At 37.2% G+C, this 18,073-nt stretch overlaps 1 protein-coding gene across 1 annotated transcript in view; it reads left to right on the plus strand.

Moving 5' to 3' along the window:
* Window positions 1-1,894: 1,894 nt before the first annotated feature.
* The window catches only part of LOC109166438 (dammarenediol II synthase-like), a 17,822-nt gene continuing 1,643 nt past the window's right edge, over window positions 1,895-18,073 (plus strand). Inside the window, exons 1-12 of the mRNA XM_019315399.1 lie at window positions 1,895-2,220; window positions 2,307-2,495; window positions 3,475-3,564; window positions 3,750-3,944; window positions 6,633-6,717; window positions 6,833-6,999; window positions 7,974-8,162; window positions 15,659-15,892; window positions 15,982-16,104; window positions 16,207-16,305; window positions 17,097-17,203; window positions 17,335-17,656. Coding sequence (XP_019170944.1) covers window positions 2,020-2,220; window positions 2,307-2,495; window positions 3,475-3,564; window positions 3,750-3,944; window positions 6,633-6,717; window positions 6,833-6,999; window positions 7,974-8,162; window positions 15,659-15,892; window positions 15,982-16,104; window positions 16,207-16,305; window positions 17,097-17,203; window positions 17,335-17,656 — 2,001 coding nt within the window. The 5' untranslated portion in view covers window positions 1,895-2,019. The remainder of the gene's footprint in view (window positions 2,221-2,306; window positions 2,496-3,474; window positions 3,565-3,749; window positions 3,945-6,632; window positions 6,718-6,832; window positions 7,000-7,973; window positions 8,163-15,658; window positions 15,893-15,981; window positions 16,105-16,206; window positions 16,306-17,096; window positions 17,204-17,334; window positions 17,657-18,073) is intronic.

Raw genomic sequence — 18,073 nt, forward strand, 5'->3', positions numbered from 1 at the left:
CAGTGATGCCCTGGTTCACCGACGCCGCCATCTCTTTTCCTTGCGTCGTCCATCGTCGTCCAAACCCTGTACGTAGTTTCTGGATGGAGAGAGATCAGCGATGGCAATGCCGAAGTCTGAAGCCGCACGGTGGTAGAGCACCTCCGCTGGAAACCCAGCGACCAGCGCCGCCCTAGGCTATCAGAACAGCGACCAGCGCCGGCAACATTAGTCGCGTTGCCGTCATCTTCATCGCGACGTCACCACCGCCGACGGCCATACACTGTCCTGACTCGAAGTCGTGACGCCAACAACCAACGCCCTCCGTCGCCCACGTAAAGCTAAGCTCGCCGGTGACTAAGCCGCAACGCCACCGCCGACAGCTCGAAGCACGGAATGAACTCTAGGCAGTAGGTACATCACCATGCAAAAACAAATTCGAAAAATAACTGAATAAATCATGTATAGAAGAATTCAATATACATGAACTTAATATTGATTTTCGAAATAATTTTGTATCTAAAGCAATACAACAAATTAGGCAGAGATTTTTAGGGATCTAATACCAAATGTTATATAATAAATTGACTAACATAAACTGTAGTAACGAGTAACCTGTCTCGTAGTAGCGGAAGCTTCAGGATCATCCAAATATCCATCGCCATAGTTGTTGTTATTGCCATGGGATGGTAAACCTGCAGAATAGTTTTGTCTACCACTTCTCTCCCGAATACCTGATGGTGCGTGTATTCTGAACACGGAAGCTATGGGAGGACTGTTTTGCTTAGAAGCCTACATGCCATCAACGTAGGCAGATATTCAGTTAAAGCTTAACTGAATATCCTGAGTTGCCTAACAGATTAAGCCACTAACTGACTTAATCTTCCACTTGCACCACAACCACTTAATTAATACAATATATTATAATATATTATATTAGGGAAAATACTTACAAAATTGACTGCTCAATTTTGTTGGCAAGAAGAGGAGTTTAGGATTCTACCCTACATGCCGATTCTCATTTGATCTGTTATATATATATATATATATATATATATATATATATATATATATATATATATATATGAAAGGGATCAGGTGCGGGAATAGCTTCCCGTGCGGTTGTGCGGTTGGACGCACATTAAGAATTAAATTGACGCACTTTAAGTAAAAACACACACACATTAAGCACACAAACAAAGCACCTTAAGAACACAAATCACGCACCTTAAAAACATCAACCACGTACCTTAAACACATGTGCTCTGGAAGAAGGGCCAATGTGAACTAGAACGCAAAATTATACACAAAAATGTGCAACAATTATTGAAAAGATTAAATTTATTACATGATCTTCAATACAATTTATAAAAGATTAAAATATTCAACTAAAAAGAGTAATTATTGATTAATTAAAGATCAAATTCTCTCTCTCTCCATATATATATATATATATATATATATATATATATATATATATATATATATATATATATATATATATATATATAAATTAAGTTCATATGCGGTTGAGTGTCTCCTGTGCGGTTGTGCGGTGATTAATGTGCGTGAGTTTTTTACTTAAGGAGTGTGAGTCTTGTGTTTAAGGTGTGTGAGTTTTGTGCTTAAGGTGCGTAAGTTAAGGTGCATGAATTTTGTGCTTGAGGTGCGTGAGTTTTGTGCTTAAGGTGCGTGAGATTAGTGTTCTTAATTTGAGTAGTTGTTGAAACTTAAGGTGCATGGGTTTTGTGCTTAAAGTGCGTTAGTTTTGTGCTTAAATTGCGTGAGTTTTTGCTTAATATGCATAAGATTACTGTTCTTAATGTGTTTTGTTTGTGTGCTTAATGTGCATGTATTGTATACTTAAAGTGCATGAGTTTAATGCTTAGTCCAACCTCACAACCACACTATCACACAGGAAGTCATTCCCGCACCCCGATCCCTTCCCTTTCCTATATATATATTCCGTTGTTATCATATGCATGTCTTTCTAGTTTTCGTTTTCCTCTTCTGTTAAATCACCAGCAGACTAGCAAGAAGATGTGGAAGCTTAAGATTGGCGAAGGTGGCGGGCCGTACATTTACAGTACCAACAACTATGTCGGCCGACAAATATGGGAGTACCACCCTAACGCCGGCACGCCAGAAGAACGAGAAGCGCTTGAAAATGCCCGCCAAGAGTTCAGAAAAAACCGGGAGAAAGGTTTCCGTGCTTCCAGTGATTTGTTCAAGAGAATGCAGGTCAGGCCGGGCTCGCAACAATGGATCGGATCGGAGGTTTTTAGTATTTTTCAAGTTTTTGTTTGATTAGTTAATGTTGTGTGCAGATGATCAAAGAAAGTGGGGTTGATGTGTTAAGTCTTCCAGCAATAAGATTAAGAGACGGAGAAGAAGTGAACTATGAGGCAGTCACAACCGCAGTTAGAAAAGCCGTACGGCTGAACCGTGCACTTCAAGCCAAAGATGGGCACTGGCCAGCTGAGCATTCTGGACCAATGTTTTTCATTCCTCCTTTGGTATCTTAGGGCATCCTATTTATGCATTTTGAGAAAGTTTTTTCACGAAATTTTTTTTTTGGGAGGGGCTTTTAATTTTATTTTCTTTGGATATTTTTCTCGTGCAAATTGAGGTTCTTTTCGGACCAATCATTATTGTATGGACCATGGTCCACACAAGTTGTGTGGATCATATTTTGTCTACTGTAAAATAATGTACATTTAGTACAAAAATAATGTACATTCAGTACAAAAATAATGTACATTTAGTATATTAAAAATGTACATTTTATTATGGTCCACATAACATTGTGTGGACCATGGTCCATACAATAATTTGCCTTTTCGGAACCATTGATTAGTGAAATTGGAGAAAGAACTGTGCGTGAAAAGCATTATATTGCAGCGCGCCCAGCATGACGCTGCACAAGCCAACTGGGCCCGTAAAATGATCTTTTCTTTCTTTTTTTTTTTTTTTTTGTTTTTTTTTTTCCTCTCACTTATTTTCTATTTCAGTGTTTTTCTTGGAAAATCCCACTAAAAAATTAAATTGATGTTTCTATTGCTCTTAAACATTTCTCTATAAGAGTAACACGACAAGAGTGGCTTTTGTGAGTTTTTTGTGATACCATGACTTATGAGAAGTAAAGAGAAAAAGGAGAGAGAAAATAAGTTGGTTATGCAATAATAGTTTTTTTTTTTGGGCTCATGAAATCGTATTTTTTTTAAGAAAAAAAAAAAGAAAAAGAAGAGAAAAGCTTCCTTGAGTGTACATCAGGCTTACTAGGGACGCCCAGAGGGCGGTGCAGGGGCATTAATAACATATTTTTCCTTTCTTTTTTTTTTTTCTCCCATTTCCATTTACGTGGCATGACAAAAAAAAAAAAAAAAAACCTTCCAGGATCCTTTAATAATAATTGTTAATGTGACAGGGGACTGAAGAGAGGGTGTGTGGCAATCAAAGTTATTGAAATCATTAATTGTGTAAAATGATTTGCAGATGATTGTGTTGTACATAAGTGGCGCAATGAATACCATTCTGACATCAGAACACAAGAAAGAATTAATTCGATTTCTCTACAATCATCAAGTATGTACTTAGGGAAAATATATTTTCGACTTTATAATTGTAATAAAAAATAAATAAATACAAACTTAATTAGATATATCACCTATAGTCTATACATACATATTTATTATTAGCAGATTGCTTCCTTTATTATGGTATTTTATTTTATTTTTATTACTTATGTTCAATTCTTGTATATATGATAGAATGAAGATGGTGGATGGGGATTCTACATAGGTGGACACAGTACCATGATTGGGTCAGCACTCAACTATGTGGCCTTGCGTTTGCTTGGAGAAGGACCTGATGACGGTGATGGTGCCATTGCTAGGGGTCGAAAATGGATTCTTGATCATGGGGGTGCTACTCAAATTCCTTCTTGGGGAAAGGTTTATCTCTCGGTATGTGATATTTATAATTATTTTATTTAATTAAAATTTAAACTCATTGCAAATTTATGTATTGTCATAATCTCTTTTTGACAATCTCATCCTTCACATAAAATAATAAAAAACTCACTCTACTAATTAATATTAAAAAAAAATCACAACACAATAACATTGTGTAGGAAATTAATCATAGCAAAAAAATCAAAACAAAATCGCAGCAAAATAATCGGGAACAAGAAACCACAACAAAATTTGATTTCCAGAGTAAAAATCAATCTGGCCGACTACTGTTTTCACTTCGAAAACCAGTCGGCCAGACTGGCTTCGGAATCAATCTGGACGACTGGTTTCTGAGCTAAAACCAATTGATCAGATTGGTTTCCGGCCCGACAATCATTTCAGAGAATTTGGAAGAAGGTGAGAGAGAAGAGGCGTGAGGAGAGGGCAAAGAACTTGAAAAATGACTCCCAAAAAAAAAAGTGAAAATCATTTTTCTGAAAATCTGATGCATTTTCCATTGACCAAAACATGATTTTTCATTGACTGTACTCTAAGTTTTCTTTCTTCTCAAACACTGGAAATTAAGAAAATGATTTCCAGAAATATTTTTATGGGTTTCAAAACACACCCTAAAAGATAAATTTTAGGATCAAACTTTATCAAAATTTAAATTAAAATAACAATAGTTTCATGACTTTTCTGGTGATCAAACTTTATTTGAAAGTTTGTATATATTTTAGAACATCCTTACCTAATTCACCTATATTATCTTTGATTGCTTTTCTGTTTTAACATTTTGATGAGAATACATTTACAATCGAGATTTTTGTGGTTCTAAAATACTAACTTGTGCATGTTAATTATTAGAGGTCCTTGTCTTTGGTATCAATTTTAAATTTAGTTCCAGACTATCGTTTTTGTCATTTAAAGTTTTTCTTATGACTTTTTTATTTTTAATAAGAGTATTTTTGTCTCTACATATTTTTTTTTTATTTTTTTTCGATTTCAATCGGTTTAATTGGTTTAGGACTTTACTTAAAAATCGGTTGAAAAATATGGTTACAAAAAATTAGAGGTTACCTAAAGTCCTAAACCAATTAAACCGGTTGAAACCGGAAAAATAACAAGAGAAAAATATAAGACAAAAATGTCCTTTCTAAAAATAGAAAAAGTCATGAGAAGGACTAGAAGTGTCTAAAAAATAATAGTCTGGGATGTTAACTGACAAAAATGATAATCTAAGATTAAATTTAAAATTATCACCAAAGACAAAGGATCTCTGGTGGAATCGAGTTTCATCAAAATTTAATTTGCAATTTATTCCTAATAACTAAATTTATTAAAATTTTTAACTAAAGGGTAAGAACCCATTTAAAGCAATAGACCACTCTCACTATCATCTTACTCAAGAATATGAAGGGTTTATTTGAAAACCTGGAAAATAAATGATTTTCAGAAAATAATTTAATTTTTTAATGTTTGGGTGAAATGCACGAAAATTATCTTTTTTCTATTTGCGTAAAAATTAAGAAATTCAATCTTTTATGTTTAGTTGTAGTAGTAGTAGTAGTGGTTTGTTAGTGGTGGTAGTAATATTAATGTGAAAACTAATGTAGTAGTAGTAGTAGTAGTAGTGGTTTGTTAGTGGTGGTAGTAATATTAATGTGAAAACTAATGTAGTAGTAGTAGTAGTAGTGGTTTGTTAGTGGTGGTAGTAATATTAATGTGAAAACTAATTTGAAAAGAGATGATGAGAGATAAGATAAATACGAGAAAATAAAGAATTCGAAAAATATCTTCCTACTAAAGATCTAGAGAGACATTTCACGCCAAATTGGATTTTTTTTTTTGTTAACCAAAATAAATATGTTTCATTTAACTTTATTTTTCTTGAATATTCAAACACAAAAAAAAAAAGAATAAAAAAAAAATGAAAGAATGACTTTCGAAAGTCATTTTCCAAGTTTCAAAACCTATGTGATAGGGAATATACCTCAGGCTATTACCCTTTTGTTCTAGGAACCTGATCGGATACGACTCAATGCAAGCCATGGGTCTCTTCCCGATCTGACCTGACTTGAATAGAGTACCCGTCTAACCCGACCTGTTGGTTAAGCATATTAATGGCTTAATAAGCTTCTGCCCTTAGCCTTGGGAGCTCGGCTCCAATCTATATGCTCGGCTGGTAGACCGAGCTCACGTACTTAGCACTTAAGAATGAACAACAACAATAGCGCACAAACGAACCAAGCCTGATAAACATTGGCTAATCAGATATTCCTTGACACGTGGACGCCTTTCCCTAGCCCCCAGGACCGCCGAGTGCATGAGAGACACATATCAGACATGCTAACCCTCCGGCATGTGTCCATTTCAATTCCTATAAATACCCAGTTAGCTAGAGGTTAGAGAAGGGAACTTTCCCCAATTCTTCCACTAAAATATTTTTTTTGGCTCGGGAACCTCCGACTTTCGATCCCAACTATCCAAGTTACTATCCTCAAATACCTATTATTTGGTGACATATACACACGTATATTTCCGATTAAATTTACCACATCATTATGGACCTTAAATCACACAAATATTTCCATTCTTCCAAAAATAGCTTTAGCCATTTAGACATTTTAATTAAACTAATATTTCAACTGTTAAAAATATTATAATTTTATCTAAACTTTAAATATATATTTTTTTTAGGTCCTTGGAGTATATGAGTGGGATGGGTGTAATCCACTCCCACCAGAATTTTGGCTTTTCCCTTCCAATTTTCCATTCCATCCAGGTAATTACTAAAGTTGATAATTGCAAAATAATAATAATAATTAAAGTACTTAACATATATAGTACAGTCATATATTGTCACAACAATAATATAATATTATGTCATTATAATTCAGCAAAAATGTGGTGCTACAGCCGATCAACATACATGCCAATGTCATTCTTATATGCTAAGAGATATCATGGGCCACTTACCGATCTTGTTCTCTCCATAAGAGCAGAAATTCATGTCAAACCTTATGATCACATAAATTGGAACCGCACTCGCATGGCTTGTTGTAAGGTTAGTCGCATTGCATATATATATATATATATATATATATATATATATATATATATATATACTTAATCAAGTTACGTGAAGTATTGTATTTAACAAATAGAGTAATTAATATGTTGTATAGCAAAACATTATAAACAATTTCTTAGAAGATTTAATCACATTTTTGGTTATGTTGTTCGAGTATTTCCTACTTCGGTATGTGTTCACTCAATTTTTCTTATTAAATTGTAAATTTGGTCTCTCTAGCTACCAGGTCACAGCCAACTAGATCTGGACCATTATTAATTGTGCATTTACAGTTGTATAGTTGATAATGAACTAGATCTGACCATTGATCTCTATTTATTAATGGATCAAATCTATCTACACGAACTCATTGGAAAGGGGTGGACTCACTATATATATATATATATATATATATATAATTATATAAATATATATATATATAGAGAGAGAGAGAAGAAAGTTCAAATGCGGCGGGGTCTTCCCGTGCGGCGGTGCGGCGAAATTTTAGAATACGCCAACAGTGTTAACAACATACACCAACAGTGTAAGGGAAACACACCACAATGAAATGTAAAAAAAAACACCAAAAAATATACAACAGACCCAAAAAAATATACCATATAACTAACACCCCAATGGTGTATTTTCGAACACCGTAGATGTTTTTACTAACACCTAATGGTGTGTTTTTGGTGATGCGTACCTAATTTGTTTGTGTTTTTGTGGTGTATTTTTCTAACATTGATGAGGTATATTTGTTGAACTATTGGTGACGTCGCACCGTAAGACACCGCCGCACTTGAACCTTCCCCCTCTCTCTCTCTCTCTCTCTATATATATATATATATATATATATATATATATATATATATATATATATATATATATATGTATAAAATTTAATTACTAGCTTAGCTAGCTTCCATACAAATTAAACAATGTAACATACATCAACTAAATGCATGCAGGAGGACATCTTCTGCCATCATACATTGATACAAGATCTGCTGTGGAACACCCTTCAATACTGCACTGAGCCCATGATGAGGCATTGGCCATTCAAAAAAATTAGAGAAATAGCTGTGAGAAAAGTAATCAGCCACATGCGCTATGGAGCTGAAGTGAGCAGATACATTACCACTGGTGCAGTGGAAAAGGTTTGAATACACCAAATAATATATATATTAATGGAAAAGTATATATATAGATGAGGATTGATTACCATAACACAACTACTAATAATAATAGACTCCTAACACTTCCCTCAAACATAAGATTGATGCGCAACAACATTGAGCTTGCCACAAAAAAAGATGAACCGCGGACTAGAAAGAGCCTTAGTAAAAATATCCGCTAGCTGATCCTTCGTGGAAATAAAATGAACCTGTAACTCCTTTGCCACATTGTCAAGAACAAAATGGGTAGTCAATCTTCACATGCTTTGTCCTAGCATGGAAAACCGGGTTTGCACACAAGTAAGTGGCTCCCAAATTGTCACACCAAAGAGTAGGTGGCGACCCCGGGCACAAACCAAGCGCGCTACAGTACGCTGCTTCCGACAAGTCCAGGAAACCAGATTACTCCCTAGAAAAACCGCAAAACCACTCATAGATTTTTGTCATCCGGATCACCAGCCCAATCCGAATCTAGGAAGACATGCACATCAACAGAAGCAGACTTACGATATGTAAACCAAAATGAAGAGTACCTTTGACGTACCACAATACACGCTTGAGCATGGCCCAGTGCTCAGTAGTAGGAGAGTGCATATGCTGACACAGCTTGTTGACAGCAAACGACAGGTCCGGTCTCGTCAGTGTAAGAATCTGGAGAGCCCTAGCGAGACTCCGATACTGCGTGGGATCAGCGCAAGGAGTTGCGAAATCATCAGAGTCCGAGTAAGATAGACTGGTGTAGTCAATGCTTTACAATCAACTATACCAACGCGCTTCAGAATATCCTGCATATACCGCTGCTAAGAAAGAAGTAATCCATCATGCCAAGAAACCGTCTCAATGCCTAGAAAAAAAAAAGACGGAGCACCCATGTTGCGAATCTTAAACTCAGACGCTAACTTCGCAAGAAGACCGGTGACACGAGAGGAATCAGAACCCATGACCAGATTGTCATATACATACACAAGCAGATATAATTGAATAGAATCACGCGTGTAAATAAACAAGGAAACATCAGTCTTGGATGGAGTAAACCCAATCGAGACAAAGAAAGAATGCAACATATTGAACCAGGCTCAGGGAGACCATAGAGCGACCTCTACAGTAAATACACATGATCCAGCATAGACTTGTCCTCATAACTCGGGGGTTGCTTCATGTAAACGGTCTCAGCAAGATTACCGTTCAAGAAAGCGTTGTAGATGTCCAATTTCCTGATAGTCCAACCACGCGACACGACTAAGGACAATAGAAGCCGAACTGTAGTCGGTTTAACCACCGGACTAAACGTCTCAAATAAATCTTGCCCGACCACCTGGTTAAACCCCTTAGCAACCAACCGAGCCTTATGCCTCTCTACGATGCCATCCGCCTTCCGCTTCATCCTGAAAACCCATTTGCACCCCACAATATTCATACCGGGAGTATGACGAACCAAACGCCAAGTATTATGCTGGAGTAAGGCGTTGAACTCCAAATTCATGGCCTCAAGCCACTCAGGGTACTGCACCACTTGAGAGTAGCACGTCGGTTCAGGCACAGCAGCAGTGGCCACCAATACCACATGCTCAGTCCGACCCATACTACGAGTAGCCATCACATGAGACCGAGGTTGAACCGACTTGGGAGCACGATGAGCTGGACGGGAATGAGCAGTCTGCCCAGCTACCATAACACCATCCAGGACCGATGCAGTGACAGTACGGGAACTGGAAGCATACGAGTCGGGCACAACAACTGGAACCGGACGTGTACTGGAACTGGACGTCATAGCACAAACATCATACTCGGGTGGCACACACATACTGCCAACACCCCAAGGAGCCTCCGGAACTGGACCAGAAGCCTACACAGACACAAAAGTAGCAAACCGATAAACGGTTTCATCAAACCGCACATGGCGACAAATGAAAACCTTGTTATTAGCAAGATCCAAACAACGATAGCCACGAAACGAAGGTAGATAACCAAGAAAAACACAAGGAACAGACCGAAATTGCAATTTCTTGCGATTGTATGGACGCAACAAAAGGTAACAAAGACACTCGAAAACACGCAAAAACGAGTAAGATGAACTAGAACGATGAAGCCTAAAATGAGGACAATCATTGTTCAACGCACGAGTAGGAATTTTATTAATGAGGTAGACCGCAGTTTCAAAAGCGTAGTCCCAATAATGAGTTGGAACCAAGGCCTGAGCCATCAAGGAAAGACTAGTTTCCACAATGTGACGGAGCCTACGTTATGCCCGACCATTTTTCTCATGGGTATACGCACACGACTGCCTATGATTAATACTCAGAGAGGAGAACGTTTTATGTAAATGTTTGTACTCTCCCCCTAAATTAGATTGTACATAAATAATTTTGCGATTAAACAAACGCTCAACAAGAGACCGAAACTAATCGAAAATGGCATACAAGTCAATTTTGGCACGCATTGGATAAAACCAAACATAACGAGTATAGTCATTGACAAACAAAACGAAATAACGAAATCCATTGACAAAAAGTAAAGGCGCTGGGCCCTAAATATCAGTATAAAGTAGCTCTAAAACATGAGAAGTAGTAGCTTCAACACGAGGCAAGGGAAACAGAGACGATTTTCCCAACATACATGCATGACAAGAAACCGAATTATCACTAAAACTAGAATCAAGTGAACAAGAATTTAAAATCTGACACAAAATACGAGTGTGTGGGTGACCCAGCCGACTATGCCAAATGGATGAGGACGCACAAGTAGCCACTAAAGCAGCAGGACTCTGACGAGAGGCATGCCATGAATAGAGACCACCCGAAGCCTGCCCCTTATATATGACCGCCCTGGTTGTAAGATCCTTCACAAAGAAACAATCCGGCTGAAATTCAAAAAATACACTATTATATCTAGCAAAACGTTGCACATATAATAGAGATGCAGACAACTCAGGAACGTAAAGAACATTATACAACTTAAAGCATTTAGTAAAAGAGGCTACTGAAGCATTTACTCTTGCCAACCAGTACTAATAATAGGTAAACATTTACTGTTGCCAACCCAAAGATTGTCAGGCCCAGTGTAAGAAGTGGTAGAGGACATCAATGACGGATTAGGAGTACCATGGTTTGAAGCACCGGTGTCAGGAAACCATTGTTGAGACCCAATGGAGCTCGCATCATCCACTGGAAACGCAACATGAGCCGGCGGCCCTGGAGCATGGACGTAGCGCCGGAAACACACCAAGGCGGTATGGCCTTCGCCATTGCAAATCTGACACCGTATGCAACCATTTCGATTATGGCCATGGCCTCGACCACGATGCCCGCGACCGTTACCATCGTGCTGCCCACTAGGCCGGTCACCACACTGAGGCGCCATAACCACCGGGACAACCACTTCGCCGCTATCATCTACACAAATAAAGGCCTGGGAAACCAGGAAGTTAGTCAATTCACTTAGTGACACCGGAGCTCCCCTCGTCAATGAAGCAACTAGAGGCTCGTATTCAAAATGGAGACCCCGAAAAATGTACATGTTTTGATCCTTGAGTGTGATTAGCCGGCGGGCCAGCGCTAAGTCTTCAATCAAAACCTGTGCGCGGCCGAGATAGTCGGTGATGGAAACGTCTCCCTGCCTCAACGACTGCAACTGACCAACGAGACACAGCGCACGGGCGCGAGTCGTCGACCCTAGGGTTTGCTCGATCGACGTTCACAGTTGACGAGAAGACGTCCTCCACACTACAAGGTGCATCATCTCGTCCGAGAGGGAAGAGATAAGAAGGGAGAAGACAGTCTGGTCCTAACGGAACCACGCAACACGAGCAGTAGACGGAGTAGCGGGAACATCAGCGGCCGAAGCATCCGCCGGCGCAGCCTCAGCCAGACACGACATGGTGCCATCTAAGAAACCTAGCAGCCCTTGACCTTGAAGGAAGGGAATGAGCTAAGTATGCCAGAAAAGGTAGTTCGAGGACGGTAACTTGACTAATAAAAAATGATGGGCGGAAGGGAATGAGACATTCGACTGCAACGGAGCCGAGAGAGCAGCCTTGGAAACGGTCCGTTCGGATGAATATCCGACAGAGCCGTCAACAGAACCGAGCGTCACCATGGAAAATTACCGTGAAACTGCTGATACCAGATGAGGATTGATATCTCTGAATGTCAATCATACAGGACTGTACAAAAATAGTATAAGAATACAATAATACGAGTCCTACCGTAACACAACTACTGATAATAATAAACTCCTAACAATATATTATATATATGGCCCTCTTTTAGTTTCTCAGTTGTGCTGTGTGTGGCAGTAGAATACACTACGTACTATATGCGTTTAGATATTTATTATGATAGTAGGTTTTTATTGCCAAGTTAGAGGGGTCAGATTGTGAGATGGAGGAAAGAGAAGAAAATGATTTTGCATGAAGTAGAGTTTTTTATGGGCTCTAAAATTTTTTTTCATTTGTGTTTCGCGCACAACTACACCAGATGAGCACGTAAATCATTAATATTTTTTTGACAGAGTTGTTTATTTTTTACTTTTGTTTTTTTTTTTTTTTTTAGTTTTGTTTTCTCTCTCCTCTCTCTTAATTAGCTTGCAAAAATCAAGAAAAAACATGACCATTGAGGTTGCTCTTTTGTGGTGTATTTTTTTTTTGTGTGGTACATTTTTTGGCATTTCATTCAGGTGTATTCTCGAACACTGTATGGTACATTTATACATACCTAGTGGTGTATGCCGCACTAACCGCACAGAAAGACATGTTCTCACAGGAACCAATATATATATATATATATATATATATATATATATATATATATATATATATATATATATATATATATATATATATATATATATATATATATATATATATATAGTCAGGTTCCTATGAGAACTTGTCTTCCCGTGCGGTCAGTGCGGCATACACTGTTAGGTATGCATAAATGCATCACTACACCATTATGTGTGGTGTATTTTTTTTTTTTTTTGTGGTACATTTTTTGGCATTTCATTCAGGTGTATTCTCGAACACTGTATGGTACATTTATACATACCTAGTGGTGAGGTTCTTGTGAGAACATGTCTTCCCGTGCGGTCAGTGCGGCATACACTGTTAGGTATGCATAAATGCATCACACACTGTTCGAAAATACACCATTATGTGTGGTGTATTTTTTTTTATGTGGTATATTTTTTGGCATTTCATTCAGGTGTATTCTCGAACACTGTATGGTACATTTATACATACCTAGTGGTGTATGCCGCACTAACCGCACGGAAAGACCTGTTCTCACAGGAACCAATATATATATATATATATATATATATATATATATATATATATATATATATATATATATATATATATATATATATATATATATATATATATATATATATATATATATATAGTGAAAGGTTCTCGTGTGGATGTGCGGTGGATTAATGTGCGCGAGATTTGTACTCAATGTGCGTGAGTGTTGTGCTTAATGTGCCTGAGATTTGTACTTAATGTGCGTAAATGTGTAAAATGCAGCAGAAAATATTGATGTCAGCTTCTTCCCCATCCCCAGTAGCCATTTGCCCCCTCCCTGATGATGATGATGCGGAGGCGAGTTATGGTGGTTAAAAATTATGGGAATAATACAACAGAAATCCACACTTAATTGCTGTGCAAATTTTACTGTGCGTGCGTCATTTATATAAACATTCAACTGCACTGAAGGTAGCTGATAATCCAGAATCCATGGCCAAATTGAAGGAAGAAGTAACAAGAAACTTGGGCGTTAATGTGCGTGAGTTTCTGTTCTGCTTCCTTCTGAGCTTGTAATTCTGAAATACGCACGCACATTAAGCACAAATCTCACGCACATTAAACACAATACTCAGGCACATTAAGTACAAAACTCACGCATATTAACATGACGCACATTAAGTACAAATCTCAGGCACATTGAGTAGTAATCTCACGCACATTAAGTATAAACCTCACGCACATTAATCCGCCGCACAACCGCACGGGAAGCAACAAATGCACCTGATCCCCTCCATATATATATATATATATATATATATATATATATATATATATATATATATATATATATATATATATATATATATATATATATATATATATATATTAAGAGCAAATATCAATTTTGGTCCATGTGTATTAGCAAAATGACAATTTTGATCCACATGTTTAATTCCTACCAATTTCCATCTACGACTATTGTGTTAGTACTAATTTTTATCAGTGACTATTGTTTTAGTGCCAAAATTTACCACTCCGATCACTCATCCGTTTAAGACATGCAGAAATATGAAATTATTAAGGGTATTTTCATCTTTTTCAAATTAAGATTCAAATTTGAGCATGTATAAAGGGAGTTAAGCCTTTGGATCAATCTTAATTCGCAGTTCTCCTCATCGAATTAAGGTAGGATGAGGAGGAGAATTGCGAGTTAGGATCAATCTTAGGGCTTAAATCCTTTTATTCATACACAAATTGAGATCTTAAGTTGAAAATGACAAAAATACCCTTAAATATTTTTTACATATCGGCATGACTTAAATGATGGGGTGACCGGCTTGATGATGATTTTTGGCACTAAGACAATAGTCGTGGATGAAAATTGGCACTAAAACAATAGTCGTGGATGAAAATTGATAAGAATTAAACATGTTGACTAAATTTGTAATTTTGCTAATACTTGTGTGACCAAAATTGATATTTGCCATTTTTTTTATTACAATTCCTATTTACTACCAAACAAAGTAACTTCACCTACCTAAACCTATTGAGTTAATACCCAAAATCGTCCTCGACTATTGTGGTTTTTCTCAATTTCGTCCTAAACGACTTTGGTGACCTAATATCGTCCCACACTTTTGTGGTTCGCTCAATTTAGTCCCAGACTTTTGTGTTTTTGCTCAATTTAGTCCCTCATTTGTAATTCTGTCCATTTGGTGTTAAATAAATAGACAATTCAGTAATTTTAATATTGGCATCTCTTTACTCATAGACATGTGAACTGCGAAATCCTTTTTTTTTTTTTTTTTTTTTTTACGAATTACTCCTAAAACTGCGAATATAAAATTTGATTCGCAGGTCCAGGAGTAATTCTGGGTGTAATTCGTACAAGAAAGAGGAATTTCCCACTTCACAAGTTGAAAGTAAAGAGAGATCAATATTGACATTACTGAATTGTCCCTTTATTTAACACCAATTTGACGGAATAACAAATGGAGGACTAAATTGAGCGAAACACAAAAGTCTGGGACGATATTAGGTCACCAAAGTCGTTTAGGACGAAATTGAGAAAAACCACTATAGTCGATGACGATTTTGGGTATTTACTCTAAACCTATTACCATTGTCAAGTATTTGATTCTCATTATCATTCGGATTCCAATGTTTCAACCAAACACACCCACACTTAGTCCATCATCAATTATTGGTTGGTGTATTTAATTTTTTGTAGAGTTTGCAAATGATGTGTTGGTGGGCGGAGGATCCAAGCTGCGATGAGTTGAAGTACCATCTGGCTAGGGTTCCAGATTTTTTATGGCTTGCAGAAGATGGGATGAAAATGCAGACCTTTGGGAGTCAGAATTGGGATACCACTATGTCCACTCAAGCTATTATTGCGACTGGTATGGTTGAAGAATATGGAGATTGTCTGGAGAAGGCCCATTTCTATCTCAAACTATCACAGGTATATATATATATGTTCATTAATTTAGATGGAGCTGAGCTTAATTATTTGAAAATGCCCGGTCAAATAATATAATAATATATATGCAGATAAAAGAAAACCCAAAAGGAGACTTCAAAAGTATGTTTCGCCATTTCACGAAAGGGTCATGGACATTCTCTGATCAAGATCAAGGTTTGGCGGTCTCTGACTGCACAGCAGATGCCCTTAAGGTTATTATTTGCATATATGTTGAAACCTATGCAAATTAATAAATAACTCCATAAGACATATATATGTCTTCACAAATTAAAAATACACTTGTTTTGTTGCAGTGTTTAGTACTCCTTGGGCAAATATCGCCTGAAATTGCAGGAGAGAAAGTCAATGTTCAGCGCTTGTATGAGGCTGTTGATATCTGCCTTTATCATCAAGTAAGTACACTTACTTTCATTCTTTCCTCTACCAAAATTATATTCTACAAATAAGCTAATGTTCGGAGGAGGCCGATAAAAGGTCAAGTGCATCAATTAGTAGCTAGAAGATTGTTGGGCGGAGGTTAGTAAAGGGCAAAATTCAAACACTTGAAAATGTGATGTAGGTCTATAAACTAAGGAAATAAAGTTGCTCATTAACTACAAATTATAGCTTTTGGTATAGTGGTTTCCTAACAACTAATATCAAAGTCAAGCCACGGTTAGAGTCCAAGCAAAGGTCGAAGGCCGGTAAAGGGCCAAGTCCATCTCAGCAAGAGGCGGAGGCCGGTAAAGGGTTAAGTTCATCAATTGGTGGCTAGGAGGCTAAGTCTAGCACCTGAGTCCCAGCAAGAGGCGAAGGCGAGTAAAAGGCCAAGTCCATCAATTGGTGGCTAGGGGGACTGTTGGGCGGAGGCAGGTGAAGGGCCAAGTCCAGCACCCTGCCTCTCAAAAATGTGATAGCAATGTATAAGGAAATAAAGTTGCGTCTTCACAACTAGGCATAACTTTTGGAATAGTGGTAAACACTTAATCCTATCAAGTGATATCAGGATCAGGTCACGGGAGGGGCCAAGTCCATCATATCAATTGGTGGTTATGGGATCGTTGGGTGAAGCTAACTAGCTAAGTCCATCATCCTACCTTTTGAAAATCCGATGACGATCTATAAGGAAATAAAGTTGCAGCTATAGCTTTTGGCGTAATAGTAAGCGTTTGATCCTAACAATCTATATTTTTGTTGAATTCAGAGTCCCAAGAGTGGCGGGTTTTCTGTTTGGGAGCCACCCGTTCCACAACCATACCTCGAAATGTTGAACCCCTCTGAAATCTTTGCAGATATTGTTGTAGAAGGAGAGTAAGATCCTAATTCTTCTCACCTAAAATAATGAATTAATTAATTAGTATAATGTTATTGAGTAATATATAGTGTTTGTATCATTCAATTTAATTTGCATGCTAATTAAGTGTTTTTGGTGGGTGGGTTAGGCAAGTAGAAACTACTGGAACTATAGTCAGTGGCCTTGCAGTCTTCAAACATCATTATCCAGATTATAGATCAAAAGAAGTTAATGTCTCTATTGCAAAGGCCGCACAATACCTTGAAAATGAGCAGCAAGCAGATGGATCATGGTATGGGTATTGGGGAATTTGCTTCCTCCATGGTACTTGCTTTGCCCTATTAGGGCTAACAGCTGCGGGAAAGACTTATGAGAATTGTGAAGCCATCCGTAAAGCTGCTCACTTCATCCTGTCAAAACAGAACCATGAGGGTGGCTGGGGAGAATGCCTTCAATCTTGCCCAACCATGGTACGTGTATGACCCTGTTTGGTAAATAACTATTAACTGTTTGAGTTAATTAGATGGTATAACTAATTGATAACATTAGCTGATTGTAGAAAAAGTATTTGGTAAATTAGCTGTTAGCTGATAGCTGTTTGGTATAATTTCTTTTTTCAAAAAGCTAATTGAAAAAATTGTTTTGAGCAGTTTTTTGAATTTTAGCATTTTGAAATTATAAAATGCTTAATTAATCAAACAATTATATTGATTTTTTTTATTTTTTATTTTTTGAGAAGGAAAAACTTATATTGATTTTTTAAGAAGTCAAAAAGCTAATAGAGGTCAAATAAGACAAAATTAGCTAACTATTTTACCAATCTAACCAATACTACAAAATTAATTAACGCTTTACATTTGTAAAATTCGATCTCTAGCTAACTACGT

This window comes from Ipomoea nil, unplaced genomic scaffold (assembly GCF_001879475.1).
Source record: "Ipomoea nil cultivar Tokyo-kokei standard unplaced genomic scaffold, Asagao_1.1 scaffold3100, whole genome shotgun sequence".
Classification (NCBI taxonomy): domain Eukaryota; kingdom Viridiplantae; phylum Streptophyta; class Magnoliopsida; order Solanales; family Convolvulaceae; genus Ipomoea; species Ipomoea nil.